General features: G+C 35.4%; 1 protein-coding gene across 2 annotated transcripts in view; it reads right to left on the bottom strand.

The window, feature by feature from the left end:
• The window catches only part of DCTN4-p62 (dynactin subunit 4), a 159260-nt gene that overhangs the window by 85332 nt on the left and 46278 nt on the right, over positions 1 to 27650 (bottom strand). For both annotated transcript variants that reach the window (XM_090399205.1, XM_090399212.1), the window contains 3 exons: positions 26515 to 26558; positions 21088 to 21189; positions 1295 to 1359 (listed from right to left, as the gene is read on the bottom strand). In XM_090399205.1, the coding sequence (XP_090255331.1) occupies positions 1295 to 1359; positions 21088 to 21189; positions 26515 to 26558 (211 nt within the window). The remainder of the gene's footprint in view (positions 1 to 1294; positions 1360 to 21087; positions 21190 to 26514; positions 26559 to 27650) is intronic.

The raw sequence follows: 27650 nt of genomic DNA, 5'->3' as shown, positions 1-27650 counted from the left end.
GTGATATTGCTATTACATGGGCATGCACCACACATCCAGAATATTCGCCCCTGTTCCCATATAAGTCTTTGTCTCTCTCTCGTTACTACAATATCTCTACCTTGATGATGCCTGCTAGTCACCTTTCTCCCTATATTCCCTACACAATTTTTTTCTTTTTTTCTTGTAGCTCCAGCTTAATGATTATATTCATCCATTTAACTCCCACTTGATTTACTCTCTTGACTAGGTATGCAGTCTGCCATTACTTCTCTCAAACACTCCTTCACCACTTCCCATGCACTAATCAACATTCATCTCTTGCAGTGTCACATGCCATGGCACTAATTCAAGCAATCTCCTAAGCTTGTTATACTTACCAGCCCTGATTTATTTTGTTGTTGATTTCTTTGGGCCAAGAAGTCACTTTTGTCAATAATTTGCAGACTTTTTCGTTTGAGACATAGTGGAATCTTGATCTATAATTTGATAAGTAGAACTGTCGCATTTGAGATGTATTTTTTTTTGTTGTAATCCTCTTGATTCATGATAACTGCTGCATTACCCTTACCAGCTTTAATGATAACAATATTTTTATTCTTACATGACTGTGACTTGGCCTACTATGGGCAGACAGGAAGACAAGTAAGGTGACCAGTAGAGTTAACATCTACTGGTCACCTTAAAATCTGGTAGATTAACATCCCCAATAAAGCACTTTCTGATACCAGTCCATCAGCCACCCATGTATCCAAGCCAGTAGTTTATATTCCAATCCCACATTCTCTAGTTTATGCAACAGCCTTTCATGTGGTATCTTGGGTACTAACAATAAAATAAAATTGTTATAAACAGTCTATAATTCACAGCAAAACACCAAAACACAGAGATATAACAAGCAACAATGTTGTAAATAAACTTTGTTCACAAATACTGCACATTGGCTGATTCACGGCAATGTCATGTTACTAAAACTATCATATGAGTGAATGTGGCATTGTATAAGCAGATCATCATAAAGCAAAGGATCATAAGGTAGGGTATTACTATAAGAATATACCCTGGAAAAAAAAGCTGTCTTTCAGAAACCAGTCATGATATACCCACAGATATATACTAGAGGCATAATGTAAACACTTCTCTTTAATATTGGTCTGCAGTATGTCTACACAAACATATTTGATGTCCAATAATATATACTTTGACTTTTTATTTTAGTATTCATTTCCAGTGATATGAGTTGACTCAGTCATAAGGTCAAAAGTTACTACCTTTATCATTTTATTAAAAAATAAATGTGTTAATTGTTACTTACCCAAGGGAACCTGGAGACATCCCTGCCAGTTTTCTTGCAACTACTGCAGAAATACCATATTTATCCTAATAATATGATATGGCACAAATCAATAAATAAATAAACAATAAACAAATCACTCAATTTAGTCACTTTGAAAAGATATTTGCCTAACATTATTTTATGATGCATTACACAGAAGACAATTTTCCACTTTATGGATAGTTAAAGTAATCAGCACAGAAATGGGCATCCAAAATTTTTGATCTATGTGATCTCATATTCTTTTAACATATTAAGCAAAATTACAGGATAGGCCAAGATCTTGGCCTATCCTGAAATAGGACAGGCCAAGTAATCTTGGCCTATCCTATATAAATTTGTGATTTTCACAGCATGCTATGCCACTCAGCTCCACATGTTCTAGCTAGTTTGTCTGAGAGGAGGAATACTGATATAATTTATGTTTAAAGTCAATCCACCCCACCCCCTCATGAGTGGTGGCAATTTGAAATATGTTGCTTTAAACTTAAGCTCTCTGATTCTATCAATTTTAAATGCTATCTCCTCGAAATTTCCAGACCAAATGAAATCATGGCAATAATTCCTAAGGGACTGAATATTCCTTGTGCAACCCATAAGTACTATGAGTGTTTCAAAATAGAATTTTCCCCTGTTTTAATATTAGCCATGTTCAGACATTCATAATGCATACTGCATGAAACAAAGACAGCAGCAACAAAGTCCAATGATGACGGGGCACACTATAGGTCTCACAATTGCAGTGCAGTCAACTAACAATATCATTGAGATTTGAGGTATTGCAACTGCAGATGCAAAAATGGTCATATGTGTGATTTCTGTTGTCAGTGGTCACATGCTTCTTGTGCAAAGATTGATGAATTCGCACAAAATCATCTTGCGAACTTCAATTAGCCTTTTTTCTATCCTATGCCTCTCTTCAGATAAACAGTCCTTTAACCATAGAATACTGATATAGAACAATGCTTTATCAATCTAATCAAGACTATGAGAAAAAAGGGGAGAATGAATACCAAGTTCATTTCTTTATCACTCTAATCACTCTTTGATTAGAGTGATAAACAAAACAGACACTAAGCTTGAAATGACTCATAATCAGCACCTTCCAATGAAAGTCCTAAGTATACTTCACAACCACACAGTGTTGACAGTTCAAGAAATAGTCAATGCCAAAAATAAATATAATGCAGTCATCACAATAAAAAAAAAAAAATGGATCAAACTTCTAACTTCTAGTAAAAGTGACCTGTAATACAATGATGAGCAGATCAGAATTTACAGCTAGCTGTGAACAACTAATTTGAAGACAATACTCACCTATCTCATGTTCAAGTGTAGCCAGATCTTACTTTTGCTCAGCGAGAACAAGATCATTTCCATCAATATTATCAACCATTATTATTAATGTACAAATTAAACAGTAGTGGCCCAAGGACAGAGCTCTGTGGCATGCCATTAGTCACATGCCTTCTTCTGGACTCTACTCCTGAATAAACTACTCACTGATATCTCTCCATTAACCACCCTCTTATCCACTTCACCAACTTTATATACATAATCATGTCCTGTAGTTTATTGATTAGAATTTCATGCAGCAAAACTATAAAATATGGAAATCAAGCACCACTAATAGAGATCGTGGAACCGGAATACAAACACTGAATAGGAAACATGCATGCCCTATGCAATCAAAAGCAAATTTCACAGCCTTTGAAATCCTTAAGTGTTCATTTCCATCTCATCTGCAATACCTAAAAACTTAAATTTAATGACAGAAACTGAAATTCCAATTTTCTCAGCTTTCTCTATAGTTTATGTATTTTTGTTACAAAAGGTCTCAATATTAATGAAGACAAGAATTGGTTCAATATTGCAACCCAAAATTGAGATGATGCAAGACATTTTAAATGAAATGCTAAATACCAAATTCATTAACTTTGATTCAACCAGAATGGAATCATTGTCGGTCTGGTTGGCTGAGTGGTTAGTGTATCCGCTCTCCAGCCAAAAAGCTGCGGATTCAAATCCAGGCATGGGCATGGATGTGTTGTGATTGTCTGTGGAAGCGGTGGTCAGCAATAGAATGGTGCTGGTGTAGTTGCCGTCAGTTGGTGGAGTGAGTGGTAGAGACAGAGAGTAGATGAGTCTTTGGACTCCCTGGAGGTGTCAAATAATAATAATATCGTTTTGCAAGTAAAAATTATCTAATTGTAACCAAAATTGAATTGATGTGTTTTAGCATTATATACACCCTAAATACCTAATTTTATATTTAATTCCACACAGCCAGAGGTCTATTGTACAGTTTTGAAATGCCTTGCATAGATCCGACTATTATTAAAATATATATGGGGGGAAAAAAAAAAAAAAAAAAAAAAAAAAAAAAAATATATATATATATATATATATGTAGAAGGGGTGCTTAAGGGTCAAAGCTGTATAACTGAGAGGAGACCTCCACATAGCCTTTAAAGGAATGCGGAGAACCGACCAGGGCTTCTGACCTAATGTCCAATCCTCACCTTCTCGTGGTGCACCCTGTTGGGTATCTACTTTGATACTGAACGAACGAGGATGGGCTAGCAATTTGGGATTTAGCCGACCAAATTGTATTCTTATTGGTTAAACCAAAATAAAAAATGATGGTACAACTTGACAAAATTTCATGCCGGCTGGGGCGTCGCCCGGTTAAACAAGGCCCCCGTTGTTTTCGCCAGGGAACCAGGGCGAACAGCGAAAAGTCAGCTACTGGAACAAATCTGAAAACAAACCCCAACTCAACATCACCAGAGTTAAAGATCGGTACTATCAATGTAAGAAGCCTGAATGGCAAAGAAATGGAGCTAGCTGAGGAATTAGATAAGTACCAGATCGACATAATAGGGGTGACTGAAACAAAAAAGACCAAAACTGGTGAGATCTTTCTGAGCAATAAATACAAAATGTTATATTCAGGCAATGACAATCAAGGAAAAGAAGGAGTAGCCATAGTATTCAAGACAAAATACGTGGCTAATCTTCTTGAATGGCAGTCAGTCTCAAGTAGAGTAATGTGGGCAAATATGAGAATGGGGAACTGGACAATGAGACTTATTTGTGCCTATGGTCCCACAGAAGGTTCTACTAAGGTAGAAGTGGAGGAATTTTTTGAGGCTTTAGAAAAAGCAACTGACACAATGAAAAAAGAAAAGTTGGTCCTTGTTGGGGATCTAAATAGTAGAGTAGGAAATGATTGTGAGACATACAAAAATATTTTGGGAAAATTTGGAGAAAAGAGCAAAGCTAATAATAATGGCAAATATCTGTTGGATTTCTGCTCAGGACATGGACTGGTTATTACTAACACCATGTTCCAACATAAAAATGTGCACAAATTCACATGGAGAGAAGAGGCTAGGAATAAGAAAAGTCTCATTGACTATGTTATTGTTGATAGTGATGTTTTCTCCCTGGTGCAGGACACCAGAGTGTACAGAGGATTTGAAATTGGAAGTGATCACTATTTAGTCTTGAGCAGGATAAAATTGAATTTCATATTGAAAAGAATAACATGTAAGAAAGTTTTAAAGCGAATAAAAGTTGAGCAGCTCTCAGATGTGAACTGTAGACTAAAATACAGAAATATTATTGAAAAGAAAATGAAAGAGTTTGAGAACAGGAATCAAACCTTGGAGATTCAGTGGCAAACTCTGAAGGAAACATTGATTGATTCTGCCAGAGAGGCATGTGGTGAGGTTGTCTGCAAGGATAAAAAAATCAGAACTCCCTGGTGGACACAGGAAGTTAAAGAGGCAGTGAAGGAAAAGAAGAAAGCATATCAAAAGTTCCTGGCAAATAAGTCAGCTTTTACTCTTACAGAATACAAAGACAAATGTAAGAAAGCTAAACAGTGTGTAAAACTAGCTAAACAAAAGTCATGGGAGGACTTTGGCAAGAATATAGAAAATAAATATCAAGAAGGTGGCAAAATATTCTGGAGGTTGTTGAAGAAGCTTAGGAATGGAGGAAAGAGTGCTGTAAAAGGAATTAGAGATGATAAAGGTGAAATGAAAACAGGAGAAAAAGATATCCTTGAAGTATGGAGTAATTACTTTGAAAAACTGCTAAATGAAACAAGCAGTGATGACAGCACAGTGATAAAAAACACTGACCAGGCATGCAGTCAGGAATACATATCCATACTTGAAGTAGAAAAAGCCATCAAAGGCTTGAAATGTGGAAAGGCAGCAGGAGTAGATGATATTCGACCAGAAATGCTGAAGTATGGTGGTATAAGAGTCTTACAGTGGCTGCACTGCATAGTTCAGAAAGCCTGGACAGAGGGACGAATTCCCGATGATTGGAGTAGAGCTCTCATAGTACCCATATATAAAAAGGGAAATAAAACTGAATGTGAGAATTACAGAGGTATTTCCCTACTGAGTGTTCCTGGCAAGATCTATGCAAGTATACTTGAGAAACGGTTGAGAAGAATTGTGGAAGAAAAGCTTGGTGAAGAACAAGCTGGATTCAGGCCAAATAGAGGCTGTCAGGATCAGATCTTCACTTTACGACAAATAGTCGAGAAAGCATGGGAATATAACAAAGATCTGTATTTAAGTTTTGTCGATTTGGAAAAGGCATATGACAAGGTGCCAAGAGAGAAGCTATTCAATACGCTGCAATTATATGGTGTCAATGGGGCATTATATCAAGCAATACTTAGTCTTTATTTGAGTTGTGAGTCAGCAGTTAGAATTGAAGGAAGTACAGGAAGATGGTTTAATGTTAAATCTGGTGTGAGACAAGGATGTACATTATCCCCTCTGTTATTTATTATCTATATGGATCACATTATGAAGGAATGTGGTATTAAACCTGATATCAAAATTGGAGATGTTAATGTCAGCTCTTTGCTTTATGCGGATGATGTTATACTTCTAAATAAATCCGCTACAAGTCTGCAAGATTCTCTGACTAAATTGAATAGCTGTTGTAATAGATATGGTATGAAGGTCAGCAATAAAAAGACAAAGACAATGAAAATAGGCAGAATCATTGAAAATGTCAACTGTGTTGTGAATGGAGAACCTGTGGAACAAGTAAAACATTTCAGCTACTTAGGCACAATTTTTACTGAAGATGGTAAATTAAATATAGAAATAGACAACAGAATCAGCAAAGCTGGTATCGTGGGAAGTCAATTGAATAAATTCATATGGAATAAGAAAGAAATTAGTCGGAACACTAAATTAGCTGTATACAAGACTGTGTTCAAACCAATTTTAACTTATGGATCTGAGAGCTGGGTCAGAAGTAAAACACTTGACCAAAGACTAGAGACCGCAGATATGAGAGTCCTGAGAAAGATTAGAGGCGTGAACAGATGGCATCAATGGCAATATCATATTAAAAATGAGGATATTAGGAAAGAACTTGACATTGTCAACATCCAGGAATGCGTTAGCAGAGCTAATCTCAGATGGTATGGTCACTTAAATAGAATGGGAGAGGAAAGATTAGCAAAACAAGTATTCTCTGCCAGGTTGGCAGGAAAACGACCCAGAGGAAGACCTAGATATAGGTGGATTGATACGGTACAAAGTGCCTTAGACGATAGAAATATAAGATCTGATAATGTTGGAGTCTTGACAAGTAACAGACTGATTTGGAGGAAAATTGTAGATAGGAAGTTAGTAATGATGTAATTTTTTCATGTAGTACTGTCATATCCTGTACACCCCTTGAGGGTACATGGCAGGAATTTGATGATGATGATGATGATATATGTAGAAAAGTATTTTTACCTTGGGTATAAATATGTTATATGTTAAAGATACCAAGTAATTTTAAACCTGGTTTTACTCCATTTCCCAAGTAAGCAAACAGACTAAAAGTCAAGTTTGCGCCTGCAATTGATGCAAGTCTAACTGATCCCACAGGTAGTGCAGGACCAGGGCAACTCGTGGCAAAGGTGGAACAAGCTCCGATCACCTTATGGTAACTTGTTTTGTAGAAATACTTACAAGCTCTGTATGACAAAATCTTGGTATTTCTATTTCTAGCCTAGCTCCCACTGACGAGACCTCAATAAAGGTCGAAACCGGTCTGGGTAGTGGCCCCTTGCCTTTAATGCAAAACATCATACATCCCCTTCTTGGAGATGTGTTTTGGCATTAAGGGTAAATATTAAGATTAGTGATCGGAGCTTGTTCCACCTTTGCCACGAGTTGCCCTGGTCCTGCACTACCTGTGGGATCAGTTAGACTTGCATCAATTGCAGGCGCAAACTTGACTTTTAGTCTGTTTGCTTACTTGGGAAATGGAGTAAAACCAGGTTTAAAATTACTTGGTATCTTTAACATATATATATATATATACACACATGAGGTAGGTTCCAAAATTTTCTGGCCTGCCATACAAAATTCGCACCAATTTCAAAACACCGTGTGACAGCACCATCTATGGAGAGCTGGAGCTTAGTGTACCAGTTTCAACTCTCTAACTGCGTCACTCAGTTGGAGACACTCGTTTGACTAACACATGGCACGCTAAGTGGCTGTAATGTTAAAATTTGAGTACCAGCTGTGATAAAGTTCTTCACAGAAGAAGAAGGGCTGCTTTCTCCAAGTGCTTTCAAACAGTGATTAGATGGTATTTATGGGGAAGCTTCTCCTTCATATTCCACCATAAAGGAATGGGATAAAGTTTTTCATGGAAAGAAGTAGAGAGAGAGCATTGAAGATGATCTTCGTGATGACTGAGGAAAATGTCTCTTTCGTTGAGGAGGAATTGTTCAATGACAGATGGCTGAAGCTCAAAGAAATCTCAGCAAGGTTGGGGCTTTCTATAATAACCATCTTTTGTACCATTCATGAGAAGCTTCACATGATGAAGTTCAATGCAAGGCAGGTGCCCTGACTGCTCTTCAATTCAGAAAGAGCATCATGTGACCTGTTCCTGCAAGTTTTTAGAGTTTTGCCAAGGGAATCAAAGAGAGGTGCTAGAATCCATTGACAGCAGAGGATGAAACCAGGGTTCATTATTACAATTCTCTTTCCAAAAGGGAATCCATGGAGTGGAGAAAACTAGGCAAAGCGCTGCCTAGAAAAACCAACGTCACTCCGTCACTCAGTCCATGGAAACAATCTTTTGGGATTGCTGGGGAATTCTCTTGATTAACTTCAAGGAAAGGAACACCACTGTGAATGCAGAATTATGCTTCACTTCTGCAAAAACTGCACGATGCCATAAAGGAGAAGAGATGAGGAATGTTGAGTCATGGTGTTCGCCTGCTTCACAACAATGCTCCAGTCCGTATGGCTATTGTTGCAAAGGCTGCAGCGAAGGACTATGGCTTCCAGGAGATTGAACACCCACCCTACTGCCCAGATCTAGCACCCAGTGACTACTACCTCTTCTCGAAACTGAAGACAGACTTTCGAGGAAGAATTGGCTAGAGGAGCCAGAACAAGAGGTTATCCTTGGAAGTTGAATAAAGGTGTAGTCAGTAGGGGTGTGAGGACTAGATTTTTTGCTTGGAGAGTGGTGAATGAGTGGAACAGGTTGCCAGAGTCAGTTGTGAGTGCTTTGTCTGTTAATGGGTTCAAGGAGAGTTATGATAGGTTGTGTTGATAGACTGAGTCTCCAGCGATGTCTTTGCACTCCATGGAGGTGCCGTATAATAATAATAATAATGAAATACGAGGCAGGTGGCATGGATAGGGTCCAGTGATGGCATGTTAGAATTTGTAGTGGTGGGGCTGCAATGCTATCAGCCAGCCCAAACTGCACGTAAATTACGCATTACACCCACTGCGTTATTCCCACTAGGTAGTGATTTGGTACGGTCTGCATTGAATGCAGCTTCAGCTTTGAGTATACTTGCTAGTACTGATACTAGCCCTAGTCCGCACAGCACATTAACTATTGCTACAAAATGAATTATATAAAATACTATCAAACGGTATTGTATTTTACAAACAAGAAAATCTCGGTTTTTAGATAAATATATAAAAATTTAAGAACGGCAATAGCAGATGACATGAGGTGAAAGATGCAGTTTCAGGAAATTTTGCAGAAGAAAGTACAGACTGTTTTTTCAAGGGCATAGAAATGTTAATTCAAAGATGTGAAAAATGTGTTGAAGTAAAGGGAGATTATGTTGAAAAGTAACACAGTTGTTTTCTTCTTTCTATCAGCTGCAAAAGTTAGTCGCCAGAAACTTATGAAACCACCCGTGTGTGTCTTAAAATTGATTCCAAATATCAAATGTCATTAAAATATCCCTACTGGTGGCTCATGCATTTTGCTAAATGCACATACCAAATATGCCAGTGTACAAGTTGACCAGGAATATAAGACAACCTCAAAAATTCTTTTCAAAATGTATTTTTTGTGATACATTTGCTGTATAAGATGATCCCAAATTTTACGCTTATTGCCAATGGCTTACAGGTTACTTTTACTTTAATATACCAATCTTCCATATCACATATAATTCATGTGACCATGCCAGCAGGATTTAAATTTCATTAGGCAATAATTGAGAGAAAAAAATAAAATAAACAGATAAATTATATATATATATATATATATATATATATATATATATATATGCTCACCCTACTGAATACATTTATTATTATTATGTAGGTATCTATATGGAGTCAAAAGACTCATCACGAGAAATCCATTATTTACACAATACCTATCATATTTCTCCTTACTCCATTCACTGATGAAGCATTCAGCCACCTTCCCTAAATGGCTCCTAAGGATCTCTGTTCTTTCATTCTTTGCACCAAGCTTACGGACTTAAAGTTTTTAATTTAAAAAAAAAAATTATATTAACCTGACAGCGACCTGTTAGAGCATAAGGATATTCGATCATCTCAAAGGTAACATTTGTACATATATTCACTCTGATATACCATGCCAGAGAATATCAAACCTGAAATCTCCTGATATTGACCTTTTTTACCTGAAAATCTCTCTGCTCAACTGTATCAAATTCATTTGCTCTCTCTATCACTCTCCGAATACCACCAAAAATTCTGAACTTTGCAACTTCCTTTCCTTAAATGCTGATTTTCTTCAGTCCATCTTTCCTAACAATGAAATCATCTTACTCAGAGATTTTAATCTTCACAACACCGAATGGCTTTCCTCCCTAAATGCACAGACTAAGTATGTTTGAATGAAGATTTGCTGCTACCACTGATCTTATACATACTAATGCACATTCTGCCAGAATGCCAGATAATCTGAGCTGCTCTCCAGACAACCCATGATTTCTTCCTCACTAGTGATCCTTCAAAGTATACTGCAAATGTTATTTGTCCTCAAGGTAATTCACATCACAATCCAGTATAGATCTCTTTTCACCTGGAGTGCCATAAGAGCAAGATATCAGCCACTCTCATCCAGGAGCTGTCTGGCATTATAAGAATGCCAAGTGAGATGATCTTTGCAAATTCTATGCTGGGTTATTGTTTTTGGCATTCTGACCTGAACACATGCATTGAACATATCACTGAAGTAATTATTATTGGCATGGAAACAGTTATCACCCATTCTATTCTAAACTCTGGTCTCCCATCTAATCTAAGCCTTGGCTCTTCAAAAGGGTGTGCCAAGTATGCACAAGAGAAGAATCAAGCATACCATAATTGGCTTTTATCCCAATCTCAGTCTTCCTTTACTGTCAACACATCCAAAACTGGTTGCAAAAGAGCAATAAACTTGCAATGTTCAAATGGCAATCATGCTTCTGTCCCAAGCACTGATCGCACCTCTGATATCCAGATGGTTCTGTTTCATCATCGTCTACAGTAAAAGCCTCTCTCTCTCTCTCTCAGGTTCGCACTTTTCCTCATAGATGATCTTCATAGTAGCTCTGCAGGTTAAGGTTTAATTGACTGATTTATGGTTTATTGGCTCAAAGACAGCAAACGTCATACTGTGCCAAAGCAAATGTTACAGCATATGCAAGGTAATAATAAACAGTAATAAAGCAATAAATTAGTAAATAATGTTCTGTACAAAAAAAGCAAATTTTAAAATATTTATAAATTAAGCAATGCAATACTGACACAAAATATTCATTCATAATCAAATATGCATATATAATTCTTTGAAAAAAAGTTAAATCTGATAACATCTGGCTGAGTGTATAGGGCTCAGCTTGATTAGCATAGTGTGAAGTGGCACTTCACCAGAACATGACAAAAGGTGAGACACGTGTTGTTTTCATGCATAGTGAGGTCATCAGCCATTGGTAAATAAAAATGTGTACGCCTGGCAAAAACTTTCTCTTTTCTGTTTCTACACTGACTAGACAGCCAATGCTCAATTTCAGGCTTAATCTTATGCAATTTGTTTGTCAGTGCTTCATGCCATAAAGGCTGCCACTGGGTAATTAGCTTTTATCTTTATATGCTGTCTGAAGTTTGTATATAGGACTCAAACAGTACATGGAAAAATTATGAGCTGATCCAGCAGCTGATCAAATATCAGAATCAAAGGTCTCATTTTGTACAATAGCTGTAAAATCTCACAAATGATTATACACAGTAGATGGGATGGCCTGTTAAGAACTCAATGTGTCTGTATAAATTATACACTTTAGGTAGCATTTTTTTTTATATGCACAAGTTGAATGGCATGCAACTCTGTAGTCTAATTACTGAAATCAAATGATATCTGGTGGGGTATAGTAACGTCAGGAACTATATCCTGACAATATAGGCACAACCAACAGAGGTTTCAGATCTTGAACCATTAACATATCTATGCTTCCCATCTGGGAAGGAAATCAGAGTGTGCTACATTGTGTGCATTAAATAACTGAATATAGATGGTTGGTGGAGTATGACACTTCCTCAGAAGTCTCATATTCCACCAACCATCACAGTGAGATGTTGCAGGATGAAGTGCAAACCAAGGTGAATGAGAGCAACTAGCGGAAAGCCCTGTACTAAGACCATTATTCTTTAATTTGTACAATAATGATATAGCAGAAGATATGAAGGGGAAATTCGGTTGTTTACCAATGTTGCAAAACTAGGGAAGGCAATAACTGATAAAGGTGATGAATATATCTTGCAGGATGAATTAAATAAATTGGCAGTGTGGCAAAGGACAATGGTTGTCAATTCAATGTTATAAAATGTAAGGTAATGCAATTTGAGATGAAAAAGATTGCATACGTCATATCATATCGATGGTACTAATTTACAGGAAATTAATAAGACTAGGGATTTGTAGGTAATAGTGGATGGAGATTTGAAATTCAGAGGACATATTGCAAGAGTTGGCAAAACAGTTCAGAGGATTACTTCGAGGCTGAAGAACACACTGACAAATAAAGATGGGGAAGTTATTATCTCTCTTTATAAGACTATCACTTGGTCACATGTTGACTACTGTGCACAGATTTGGTCACCAGCTTTTCTTGGGAATCAGGAGATGGTGGAGAGAATTCAGAGACAAGTGACCAAGCTTTTGACATGTCTGTGGAATGTTCCCTGTGACAAGAGATTGAAGGTATGCAGGTTGCAGAGTTTAGCTGACAGGTAGAGGAGAGGGGATATGATTAAAACTTATAAGGTACTAAAGAAATTCCAGACGATTGATACAGAAGACATTTTTCAATACATGGGGAGTAGGGGAAAAACAAGGGGTCATGCTTGGAAGTTGTCTAAGAGTGTGGTTAGTAAGGGTGTGCAGACTAGGTTCTTTTCCTGGAGAGCAGTAAATGAGTGGAATGAATTGCCAGACTAGAGATGGTTGTGAGTGCCCCAACAGTGAACAGGTTTGAGGAGATGTACGATAGGTAGTGTGTTAATGGATCCCCCATGATGGGTCTTTTAACTCCATGAAGTACCCATATAAGTAATAACAACAAAATAGTAGCTTATTCCAAATTTCTTAACTTTAATTAATTTTTATATTTTAAACTTGTGGGATATCTAAATTTTAATACATATATCTTATAATTAACTCCATTATTAAGAAGGGAGAGTTCATGATTGTTAAGCATTTGCTCATCTTCCTTGAAACTTTCTTCAATGAAAAAATTACCTCAAAATTTGCAAAAAACATCTCTATTCCTGTAGATGTTGTCCTCTTCCATGCAGAAGTATCAAAGAGAAAGGAATGTATGTGAAATTATAAGACAGGTAATAATTTAATCAAAATTTAATTTACTTTGAATCCCAAAAAAGTTATGTTATGTGGGAAACAAAATAAAAATTTTGCTCCAAACATCACTTTGGTTTCAGTGTGTGGCTATAAAAGAATACTGGTCCCATTCTGTTATTTTCATCCATTCAGTCTAAACAGCCTTTAGAAAATGAAGAAATCTGATTTTTTTTTTTTTTTTTTTGTGGCATTTAGCATATTTCGTTATCAAAACAATTTTTTTTTAATGACCTGAGTGGCGTGCCATGTGATAAGAGCAAATATGGGACTAAAATATAAATGAAGGAATACTAAAAAAATAAAAAACATTTACGTAAAGAAAAATTTGATGTCAAATATCTAATTGAAGGAAAACAATACGTAATTTTAATACGTAATTTAATTTCTATTTTTACATTTCACTCCATTTCATTTAGAAGAGAGAATGGCATTATGATAACTAAAGATGATAAAGAAATATGGTGACCAAGGGTTTGGTCTTAAGTTATGGTGATAATTTAATCAAAGAAAGAGTAGGACATGACAAGAACCAAATAAAACACAAATCATCATATCCAAACATGTTAAAACTGTGAAAGCTACAGAACTACAATGTTATTATTATTACGGACGACTCGAGGGAGTCAGACTCATCGAGGGAGGCCCTAAACATCATGTCCACACAACTATACGACATTCTCACAGTATCTATCATACCTTGCCTTGAACTCACTCATTGTCATAGCACCCACAGCAGCTTATTACACTCATTCACCACTCTAAAAGTAAAGAACCCAGCTCTAACACCTTTGCTAACAACACTCTTGCCCAGCTTCCTTAGGCGTCCCCTAGTTCTCCCACCACCAGTCCTGATCTCAAAAATATCCTCTGAATTAATACTGTAGAAACCCTTTAGCAATTTGAATGTCTCAATCATATCTCCTCTTTTCCGCCTATCAACTAATTTCTGCAACCCACAAATCTTCAACCTGTTCTCATATGGTTCATTCCATACACCTGCTATCATCTTGGTCACTCGCCTCTGGATCCTCTCCACCTCCTCCCCATCAAGAAGAAACCTAGGTGACCAAATCTGGGCACAGTAGTCGAGATGAGGACTTATCAAGGCTCGGTACAGAGGTACAATAACTGGCTTGTCTCTGCTCGTCAAGGTATTTTTCAACAACCAAGTGAGTTGATGAGCTGATTTAGCTACTTTTGCAATGTGCCACCTAAAATTCATCTCCCTATCTACCAACACTCCCAAGTCCCTGGCCTCATCAATCTCCTGGAGTACAGTTCCACCAATGTCGTATACTGCTGCGAATTTTTTCACCCCAAAATGCATAACCTTACATTTTGTCACATTAAATTGACATCCATTCTCCTTAGCCCAGAAATCCAATCTATCCAAGTCGTCCTGCAAGATTTTGACATCTTCTGCATTCACTATTGCCCTTACCCAACTTTGCATCATCAGCGAACAAACGAACTGTTCTTCTTAGATCCTTCCCTATATCATTAATGAACAAATTAAACAGCAGTGGTCCAAGAACAGAACCCTGCGGCACACCACTAGTCACAGGCCGTCTTTTGGACTCTACTCCTGAATAAACTACGCTCTGATATCTCTCCATCAACCACCCATTATCCATCTCACCACCCCTATATCCATTCCCATATGCTGTAGTTTAAGGATTAGAATTCCATGTGGTATCCTGTCAAATGCCTCAGCCAGGTCCAGCAGTGGAACTATGAGGGACAGCATGAGATACCATGCTGTCCCTCATAGTTATCTCATTTTCATCAATCCATTCCTGTATTATTCCCCTGACTACTTTCTCCAAGACCTTGCTTGACAACGACTCCTGATATGCTGATCGGTCGGTAATTTGCAACAGTAGTCATGGATCCTCCTTTATGCAGTGGAACTATTTTCCCCTCTTTCCACACCTTTGGAACTAAACCAGACCCGAGACTCAGATTAAACAACATGGTCAAGGGCAATGATAATTCTTTAGCTGCTTCACGTAAGACCTGTGCCGGTATACCATCCAATCCCACAGATGTATTCACATTAAGGTTCTGTAATAGACTATTCACCTCCACTTCATTCATCACAATTCCCATATAAACTAATGGTTCCTTCATTTTTTCAATGTCACCACCTGGATGATATACTCTTGCAAAGTGCTCACTCAGTAAATCCACTATATCGACTGATTCAGTGGCCTCCTTACCACCATCATTCCTTAAAATCATTTTGCTGTATACAGTTTTTTTTTGCTTGCAGCATATTGAAAGAACTGTTTGGGATTTTCTTTAGCTTGCATAGCTAGTTTCCTTTCATAATCCGTTTTTGCTTTTTTTTTTTTTTTACCACACTCGTTACCGTTCTGGCCTGCACTTTATACCATTCGTGTGCCTGCAGGTCACCTCTTTCTTTAAATTCCCTCCACAGTTGTTCCTTTTTTTGCAGCTCAAGCTTAACAGTGTTATTCATCCATTTAACCCCTACTTGTTTTACTATTCGGACCCTAGGTATACAATCAGCCATAACCTCCTGTAAATGCTACTTGACCACTTCCCATGCTGTATCGACATCCAGCCCTTGCAGTTGTACATGCCATTGCACTGATCCAAGCAATCTCTTAAGCTTGTCATACTTGTCAGCATGGTAATTCCACATATACCCTGTCTTAATCTAAAATTCCACACATTTAGCCACCTCCCAGGTGGCTAAACCACCTTATGTTCACTCTCACCAATAGGTGGCAACATGGTCATATTCATTACAGTCAAATTCTCAGATGCTATTACCAGGTCAAGCACTCTCACACCCATAGTATTTTCAATTACATGCTGTCTCAGATAGTTATCCCTTAATAATTGAATAAAATCCATTTCCTTCCTCACATGTGTCCTCTCCTCCTTCCAATCAATGTTACCACAGTTGAAATCCCCCATAATAATTACCCTCCTTCCACTCATTTCAATCAATTTGTTTATGCATACTATCTCCATCATCTATTTCATCACCCGGTCTATAGCAGCACCCAACCGTATATTTTGTTCTGCCAGTCTCAATCTCACACCAAATAGCCTGAAATGAGCTCTTTTCACTATCCTGCGATACAACTTCAATTCTCCTTGGCTGCAGTTCATCAGCTATCATCAATAACACTCCCCCCCCCCATTTTATTCTCTTCCACTAACTACATTGGTATCTCGCTAATCTGAACCTCTTTAGTCCGAACACTCCATAATCCAAACTGCTGTTTGAAAGAAAAAAAGTTTTATCTATCACATATTATTATTTTGTATACTATTATTTTTATTTAATAATTATTAAATATTATTACTACAGTACAGTAATTTTGTTTCATACTGTCGATTGTACGGTTATACTGGAGGCCTATTTTGATGTATTGTGTGTTAAAGTTTGCTTTTTTATACTGTACAGTACGTACTGTATTGTCGGCATGAATCACAAATATACACAAAAAGAGGAAACTCAAAATGTGCATAATTTGGTTAAAAATATAAATCCAGATGTTGAAATTTCACAAACAGATGTTATGGAATGGATTACAGGTAGAACCGAAAGTGAATTTGAAATCAAATCAGATGCTGAAATTATAAATATGACGCTACAGAATGAATTAGAAGACAATGATGACGATGAAGAACTTGAAGAAAAAAAAGTAAAATATGAAGAGGCAGTTGACAGTTTTAATATGTGTACAGAATGTGTTAAGAAGAATGATACGCCATTCCACAAAATTTTTATTGCTGATGCAGCTCCGAGAAGAAGCATTCGAAAAAAGTTTAACTTCCAAGAAGCAAAAGAAAATTAGTGACTTTTTTACAAAGAAATAAAAAACTTTTTTTGTGTTATTTTGTGAAACTTTTTTGTGTTGTGTACAAGTGATATTTTTTACACAAATTAAGTTATGCACTGAACTATGCAATTTTATTAAATTAGAATCCTCAATACAGTACAGGTACGTGCAAATTAAATTTTTTACTAAAATAAACTGGTGTACTGTATTATTTTTTTTGTTTTACATTACAGTACAGTAGCTTTTTTTCTATTAGTTACTTCATTTATTTACAGAATTAAATTGATGCACCATTAAAATCTGATTATTTTAAACGCTAGTTATTGTTGTCTCTTGGGGAAAAGTTCGATACTCCAAACTTTTCGCTAATGTTCTTTATTAGTTCGGATTAGCAAGATAACACTATATATCATCTTCCGTCAGACATGTTTCACTAATGCCAATAACCTGTGGCCAGGAAGAGCCAATCAAGGCCAAAAATTCATCCTTCTTGTTCCTAAATACTCCTGGCATTAGTATACATGAAATGCAGAGGTCCCTTTGTCCCACCCCTATCTTGATGCGTTATTCTAACTATCCCATTACGATTTTTTTTGTCCTTAGTACTGGCTCGGGTACATCATATACATTCTTACACTCAACTGTCTTACTGATGTCCGCATATCCACCCCCCCCCCTTCCTTGGTAGTTCTAGTTTCCCTGGTTCTGCACATCCATTTTCACTTCATTCAGCAACATTTTTTCCAGTCTCCACACACCAAATCCATTCAAATGCAGCCCATCGATCTTGTATAAATCCTTTCACCCATCAAACTCATTCCACACTGTCTGCATAACCTGCGCATAATGTCATTTGCGATTATGGCCCCTGCTTCTAAACTCCTCTCTGTCATACTATGGCAACAGACACACCATCCTAACTCTGTCACTCTTTTCTTTCGCTACCTTTAACAATACTTTCAAGTCCTCTCTCATAAAAAATGTATCTCCTTTCAATTCATTCATACCCGCCACAACTATCAATTCTTTCACCCTCTGTTTAACTAAATCATACTCGGTAAGTATGATTTAGTTAAACTCCTATCGATCACTCCTCTTAATAACAAGTCACCATACAACACTCTTCCACTCTTATGCTTATTTTTCCTTTCAAACACTTGTTTATTTACGTTAGCCGAGGCACTCTGGAAAGAGTTTTGCAGGTGCTCTAATTGCCGCTGCACATTTTGTATCACTGCGCACAACCTAGCGATCTCACTCCCTACAAATAATTCCTCATTTTTTTCATCATTTAAACCATTTTCTCTCTCTCTGTATAGTTGCTTTCACTCTCTTTGATCACCACTCTCATTGCCATCTTGTACAACATCGCAATTCCCTATCAAGCCACTATTTTCACTCACATAACTATCTCACAATCTGACACATACTTCAATTCCTCACTTTGCTTACACTTTCTGCACATTCTCCGACCACTATCACTTTCCATCCAAACTCCAGCCTCCTTCGGGAATGCATACATCCCACCCACATTACATTGGACAAACTCCCTCACATTACAGTTTTTGAACAAAGGCGTCATATTTTTAGACGCCATTATCTTACGTTGCATTGCCGCCATGTGCTATTCTATGAAACGTATCATTAAAATACTAAATTAAATAAAACGGAATTCACACCAACATCACACAGACACAACAAGCTACCAAAATGAGACAATACTACGTTATGATTTAAACCTATATTCCAATTTTCACTCAAAATTATACTTGGCTTTTGGGAGCTCTCTGAAAACACTACACACCATGTAGCCCTCTAGCGGCAACCCGATATATCAGCAGTGTTGTTGTTCTAGCAACACTGCTGATATATGAAATTCTTTTTTTATTATCTAGTATAGACAAGTGAGCCTCTGTAGCTCAGTCAGCATAGACGAAGACCTTTGGTTGGAAAGGCCTGGGTTTGATTCCTGTCAGTGACGTGAGGAACCTTTATCTGGTCTCTTTCGACTAAAGGTGAGTTAGCCAGTCTCATATTGAGGTAGAGTTTTTTTTTTCCACCCAGAAACTTGGGTTTTTCATCTCCCAGAACAGGCAAACTGGTCCCGTGAACACACACACACACGGATTACAGTCATGAATACGTCCCAGCCATATACCAGTCCTGAACCTGGATAAAACTGGGGGGAGGGGGAGGAGAAGCAATAGCGAACTACCCAGAAATACTTTGTGGGCAATGCCTACAAAGTCACCTATGGTCGGAAACGACTGAAACGGAAAAACCAAGTAAAGACAATAACATGAATAGAAAACTGACAAAACTGAAAACAGACCGCCAACATAAGAATGTATTATAGCTGTCTTAATGAGAAAAATGTTGCTATCCTCCACTATTCAGCTTCAGACAGCTTTGAATTTGTTGCAGTCATCTAATCATCAAAGCTCATTTCACCATGATAGAATTAAAAAAATTACATTTAAATGGTAATAACTTGGTAATAAAAATAACTGCTAAGTAAAATTGGCTAACAATGTAATTACCTGCACAGCTGTTACAAATTTTTAATACTATATAAGTATTCTATTTAACATTTTATTCTACTTTTGATAGCTGGTGCTGCTTACTTCACACCGCCCAGGAACTCTTAAAAAGTGAATAATGGTAAAAACACTGGAAAGAAAAATAATACTAATTTCAATTTTCCCCAATTTCAAAAAGCTGTCTAAGCTGAACAAATGAAAATTACAGAACAGAAGCAATTTTTCTTTATAGCCACTTATCAAGAGCACTTCAAAAAATTTCAAGCTTTTATTTGGTTCTTCCTCCCATGTTTTTTTTTGGGAAGGGGGGGGGGAGTGAGGATTTAAAGTCAGTTGTTTTTAATTTTTTTTTGCAAATTTGGATGCAATTATTTTCATAGGGGTAAAAGCTTCAATCAAAAATCAAACTTATGGAGCCTATAGGATAGAGTGCAAAATTGGAAAAAAAGATCAATCAGGACAATTCAAGGTAAGCTACCACCATCTTGAAAATAATTTGATTATATGAAAATGCAAATAGATCAAAAAGCACACAGCTTGAGCATTAAACTGGTAATAAAAAATAGAAATTGGACAGATATTAAAACTGCCCACTTTCAGTGCTCGGTTTGTTTGTTTTTTTAACTTGCTGAACAATATTCCATAATATCACTAAATTCGCTAGTGCAATAACATTTAATTGTACAGTCTCCACAATTATTAAGCACCACAATGTCACAAACTCTTCAGTATACAAATTTAAACAGTTGTCAATTTCAGCTCAAGATTTTTTTTTTATGAGCAATAATGTTCCTCCATTATTGCTTTCCTCCTCACTTTCCTAGTTGCTCTCTTCTGACATCATAATTTCCTTTGTACAAATTTTTATCAAGAACCTCACCATTAAGCTAAGTTTCAGAAATTACAACAGCATTTATTGTGAAACCTATTAATAATTTGAGTTACTAATTACTGAAGAAATTTTTAAAGCTAGATTGTTTTTCTTTCACCTGTAGTATTTTATTTCTTTAGTATTTCTTTCATATGTAGTATTTTATTCGTGTCATATTTCGTGTAGTATTTTATTTCTGTAGTATTTCTTTCATATGTAGTATTTTATTCGTGTCATGTGGTTTATTTATTTTACAATTACTCCAAGAAATTGCCATTTATTTGAAATATCAACTGCTTGGAAAAATAAGGACATTGGCATGAATACTAATGATAAGTTAAAAAAAAAATTACTTACAGAAAAGTGCAGGTAACCACAACGCTGACTAAGCTTTTTGCGTTCTTTTTCTAATTTTTCCTTCTGAGCAAGTGAACGATAGTATTCAAAGAGGGCATTGATCTAAGTTAATCGAAAATTAAAATAAACTACTGTAAAAATAAGCCATTAAATACAATTTCCATTTTACTATCCTTCATATCTCAAAAATACTTTATTTTCTATTACTCCATTAAAAAAAATACCTATTTTTAACACAGATTTGCACTAAGCTTTGCATCATCTTGATTCTTAACTGTATTCAAATGATTTTTAAAATTTGGTATAATTTATTTTCTTATGTTTAGACATTTTAATGGAAATTTTGTGTCTATGTGCAATTATAAATCCGAATGAAATTTTTTTTTCCTGGTAAAAAAAAAAAAAGTTACTATACAAAAAAGGAGAATATCTTAAGAATGGAATGGATTATCATACTGACGTGACAATCAGATTGGATCTTATTAGACAACTGAGCCTGATTCTCTCTCTCTCACACACACACATGCACGCACAACTAATCCTTGAGAAAATGTTCATATGACTATCATTCAATACACCAGTTAATCTAAAAAATGTGTCAGTCTCCTAAGTTCTATAAATTTGGGGGTTTCTTCTGACTGACTTGCAAGACAACGTTCTTCTCACATTATCCTACACACCAACTCGATCTATTATCAATGCAAGCCTGTCAAGCGTCTTGGTCATGTGCTCTATCACACCATGGCCAGCAACTGTCTGTTAACAGGAACATGAAAACAATATAAGATAGGAGTTTAACAAATGCTTTAGCATGTGATTTCTTCCAGCCACATCACTCCACTTGCTGGAAAAAGAACTGAAGTCCTTTCATTTTTACAAATACATACTATGAGAACTCTTCTTCTTCTGCAGCTCTCCCACTTAAGTGGAGTCACTGTTGATAATGAGTCTCCTCCACACCTTCCTGTCTTGGGCTGTCACCACATCCAAGTTCTTCATCCTCAAGTCCTCTTCTACCAGCTCCCTCCATCTCTTCTTTGGGAATACACATACTATGAGAACTCTAAACATATATAATTCAGCCTTCTAACTAGACTTTTTGAATTAAGCAGTGTAACCACTGAAAAACTTTCATACCTCTACATTTTAGCATTTCTGGTCAAAGTTTATCTCCTTCAGTAGCCTTCCATATTTCAGATTTTTACTGCCTTTTCTACCTCGAGTATTGATATAGAATCCTGAATGCATTTCTCCTGAATAGTTTCTATCCTGTTCTAATAATAATTATAATTCTGCAAAATAATTACTTGATACATCCAGAATATTCTTATCTTCAGTTTCTACATCACATTTATCACTTCTGATTCCTTTAACAGTGTTTAGTTACTCTACCCTTATTTCAATTAGCAACTGGTAGTTCTGACCAATATATCCTTCTGCATTAAAATATTATACTCATTATTGTTTCACTTTTTATTCTGCATGATTATTCTATTCAAAATATTTTTGTGCAGTAATCATACTGCACTGAAGATCGCCAATGAAATTCAGCATATCTGAAAATTTTGCTAAAAAATAAAAGATACCGACTTGAACTAGTAATAATAAAAGTTTAACAGCTTATCAGGTTAAAAAAAAAAAGCAAATATTGTATTACCAGTATTTCATCCAGAGTTACTCCAGTTCTCAATGTGAGGGCAATCACAAGCATGGAATTTCAATCTAGCATCCTCGTGTACAGATTATGTCTTCTAAATACAATCACCGACTACTGGTTTCCTTGTTTTTAAGAGAGTAAAAAACACTAAAATATTTGACAGTTATTTTACAGCCAAATTTATTTAAATCAAGTATTCAGTAGATCATATGCTAATTTCCAGATAGCCTTTCACTTTTGGTGATGGTTTTGGTCTATTTTTAGATCCATTTTTTTTTTTATGATTCACAAATATATAATTTTGGTGTCGTTTATTTCATTCAGCTGTAGAATAACTGTAACAGACAAGTGTACATTGGTAGATTCATTCTGTTTTAGCAAATGGGTACTATGAAATCTCTATTCCAATCATCTGGAATTTGACATTTAGACCAGACCACCTGTATTATGAAGTGCAGGCAGTGTAAAACTTATACCTCCATATTTGAGCATTTCTGGTCAAGTGTCATCTACTCCAGCAATCTTTCCACTTGTCAGATATTCACTTTTCAACCTCTAATACTGATATGTCTCATTGCATCTCTCTCTTTTTTGAAAATTTTTTACTACTGTTTTTTCACTTCTTGTTTTATCTAGCAATCTTTCAAAATAATTACTCCAAATATCTAGAATGTCATTACCTTCAGTTTACATGTCATCTTGACAAACATGCTATCCAGGCATCAAACAACACTAATCTTTTTTTCTCTCTACCTCCCATTCTGTTTAAATAACTGCATCTCTTTAGATTAGCTCTGCTGACATTCTTGAAAGTTAACAATGTCAAGTTCCTTTCTAAGTCTTCATTTTTAATGTGTTTTTACTATTGATATCATCTGTTTAATCTCCTATTTTTTCTATTACCTCTCCTAGGTATAGTCACTAGTATCTGATCAAGTGTTTTACTTCTCATCCCCTCTCAGATACATAAGTACAAAAACTAGTTTTCACAGTTGTATACTACTCATGTGGTGTCTAATTTAATGTTCAATTGGCTCCCCACCAAACCAGCTTTACTTACTTTATTGTCTATTTCCTCTATTTCCATATTTAATTTGTCACTTTCACTAAAAATTGTGCCTAAATAGCTGAAATTGTTCTATAGGTTCTCCATTGAGAATGCAGCTGAAGTCTTATATGTTCCTGTATATGTTAACCGTTTTGGTCTTTTTATTGCTGGTTTTCATGTCAGATTTCTTACAATAGTTATTCAATTTAGCTGAACAATATCAGATGTGGCCACTGACACGAGCAAAACCATTAAAAAGTAATCTCTCTCTCCCACAAGAAATATGAAGCATTATTAGAAATGAAAAAGAACAGAATAGTAATTATTAAAACTGATAAGAAAAATGCCGTAGTTCTTAACTACACAATTACACATAAGAACTTGCCTCAGCTTAAAGATTGCTCAACCTACCTTCCTCTAGACTATGACCCAACAAATACACAGATCAAACTGCTTCATAAGCTCCTTAAAAAGATCACTTCCTGGCCTGCTGAAATCACTAATAAACTAAAATCATACAATTCTAGAATCCCCTCTCTCAGATATACCAAATATATGAACTGCCAAAAATCCAGAAACAAAATGTACCATTGTGCTGAATTGTAGATGGCACTGATTAACTCACATACAAATTAGCCAAAATGCTCTCCCAATATACTGGCAGATAAAAAAAAAACAAAAAAACTCAGCCTGCTTTCAAGCCAATTTAGAAATCATTACATTCCAACACAATGACATCATAGTCAGTTCTGACTTCATCAATGCCCCACTTAAAGACACTACACCTTATTTATGATGAATTTTCTACCAATATCTCACTGCAATTTAAGTTCACTATGAATTCAGTCTATTTTGTTTGGCAAGGAAAATTCTACAAACAAACAAAATGGATAGCCATAGACATTCTGCTTTCCAGAGTAGTGAATACAAGTACAAGTTTCAATATAGAAGTGAAATACAAGTACAAGTTTCAATATAGAAATAGTGAAAAGGTGTAACTCATTAAAATACTCTGGAAAAGAGATAGTTGTAGAAAGTTTTTTCACTTGGTTATAAATTAAATTATAAAATGCCAAGAAATTATATTCTTATTTAATCATTTATCCAAGTATAAACTTTATCAGATGAAACCTCAATAAAGGTCAAAATGGTCTGGGTAGAATCCCTTCCCATAATGCATAGCATTATACAAACCTAAATGTAAATTATACACATGCTAATGTGAAGTTATTAGCCTCTATACACAAATAGCCTAGTCATAAAGAATCTTCATGTACAAACTGTTTACTTACACTTGAATAAAAGATTAAACAAGAATATAATTTCTTGGCATAATTAAATTTACTGTAATTAACAGTCTGTGTTGCAATTTCCTTAAAAAAATATAATTATGAATAGTCAACACATAAGCCTTACCATCAATCTCCATATAATCTACAAACACTGAAGAACTGATAGTCTTCTAACCCAATGTTCAATCTTCACCTTCCTGTAGTATGATCAAAAAACAGCCTACCGTATTTACTCAAATATAACACACTTTTTTGTTTTCCCAAAACGAAAATTGTGGTACGAGATATATGCGGGGATTTTTGGAAACTATAAAGTTTTTCAGGAAAAAATGAAATTGACGTTTATAATTAAATCCTCGGTATTCATTATAATTTATAATTGCTCACATTATTTATAAAATGAATGCATTTAAATTTTAATTATTAATGTTATTTAAGCGATTGGCCACTCACCTTCATCATGCAATATATATTTGAATCTTTTGCTGACAATGCTTCTATAATTAAATTAATTATTTCTGGCAAAATAATGTCCCAAGCTCTCAAAATTCAGTTACACAACAGTTCTAATGATGGTCTCTTAAACTTAATCCACCCCTGTGCAATCCAAGATCAAGTAGAAGTTAATGTACTCACTCCAACATTTCTTCTACTGGTTGCTTCCATCTCTGTGCATATGACTGTTGCAGTATTGACAAAAGAAGGCACAAACTCAACGACAAAGGTAAGATGATGATTGCTGAGTTGAAATGCTGATTCCTTTCAACCGAATTCCAAAATATCTGAAATTGCCATAACAACATTCGCTATCCATTTCTTAAAGTTTTAAACTTTTTTCGTGTGAGAGGTATATCGAAACTTTTTAATTTCTTTTTTTTATAAAGTAAAATCAGTAGTGTGAGATATACACAAGGGCGACTTATATTCGAGTAAATACAGTACCTATTTGGAAATAAGCCAACCATTATGTCTTCTGAATTAGTTTAAACCCCAAATATAATTACAATGTGTTTCAAACATTACGCTGGCTGAGGTAGTACCTAAGCAAACAAGGCCTGATGTTTTCATCAGAGAACCATAATAAATTAGCAGTGAAATGTCAGCTACTGGAACAACCTCAAACTCGACAGAACTGAAGATGAGAATCATGAACATCAGAAGTATCAACAAGAAAGAGGTGGAGTTAGATGAGTAATATACAAATACTATGTTAATATAAGTAGTGTTATCAAGAAGATGACCTAATAATGGCACACTATGAGAAGGTAAAGCATGAATGTTGGGTTAGAAGTTGTGGTTATTTCTCCACATTCCTCATAGGTTACAAGACAGTCATTTCCAGTTATTTAGCTCTGGCTCTTAAGCAATCTTTATTTAATGATATTCAATATATTTAGTTCCATTAGTACTTCTCTGATTTAACTACTTACTCGTTTACTATCAGGATTTTCTGGTTCTTGCCAGCCACCACTTGCTGTTAGACAAAAAATAAATGAGGTTAATAGTCTGCAAAAAAAAAAAAAAAAAAAAAAAAACTTGCCTAACAATAAAAATGAATTTTATATATATATATATATATATATATTGTTGAAATTAGGATTTACTCGGGATGTATACATTTATAAAAATAAATTTAACTGACTAGAACCCGAGAAAGTATAACAAAAACCTTTAATACATCACAACTAGTTTCATCGGTGATCCGACTTCTTCAGGTGAGAAATAAAAACATAAGACATAAAATAACACGGTAAAAAAGTAAACTAGTTGTGATGTATTAAAGGTTTTTGTTATACTTTCTCGGGTTCTAGTCAGTTAAATTTATTTTTATAAATATATATATATATACACACACAAAAAAAAAAAAAAGCTTCAATAGTTTTGCATATATTGAGGGCGAGATAAGCCAGTATACCCACAAAAGGAGAGTTCTAAATAAAATTGAATCCAGCAAAATATATTTTTAACAAGGGTATAATACTGCCATTAAGAAATGTGAAATGAAAACATACATTGGGTGTACTAAATTATATTTTATAGAATAGATTTAGCACTATCATTAAAATATCTCAGGATATAGATAAACATAATGTATACACACAGTTAAAAAAAAGCTGCAAATTTAAATAAATTACACGATAACCACACTAATTAACTTTAATGAAATGAAAGTACGTATATTTCGTACTAAAAATAACAGTACTTCATTAGTACATAATAACAAGTGAATCAGAGAAACAGGAATACAATGTACACACAACAATCAATGGTTTATCAATTAAAAAGTGTTGCTGCATTCTAGAAATTAATATTAATAAATAATATTATTAAAACTATTTTTGATGGTTATATAAAGCTACAAATTTCAAAATGAAGGCAACATACTAAATGGTGTAATGCAAACTGTTATTGTTCACATAACAGGATTAATCAAATCTTGCTGACATGTATCAAATCACAGTTTAGATTCAGAATGTTCATTCTGTCTTCTGGTGAATTTTCAGAAATTCTTTAATTTAGTTATATACATGTATATAACTAAATCAATATATATTTATATATTTGT

This window comes from Typopeltis vanoorti, chromosome 1 (assembly GCF_054136105.1).
Source record: "Typopeltis vanoorti isolate ZY-2024b chromosome 1, IOZ_Tvanoo_1.0, whole genome shotgun sequence".
Lineage (NCBI taxonomy): Eukaryota > Metazoa > Arthropoda > Arachnida > Uropygi > Thelyphonidae > Typopeltis > Typopeltis vanoorti.
The sequence above is the reverse complement of the archived record's forward strand: the minus strand, read 5'-3'. Positions and strand labels throughout refer to the sequence as shown.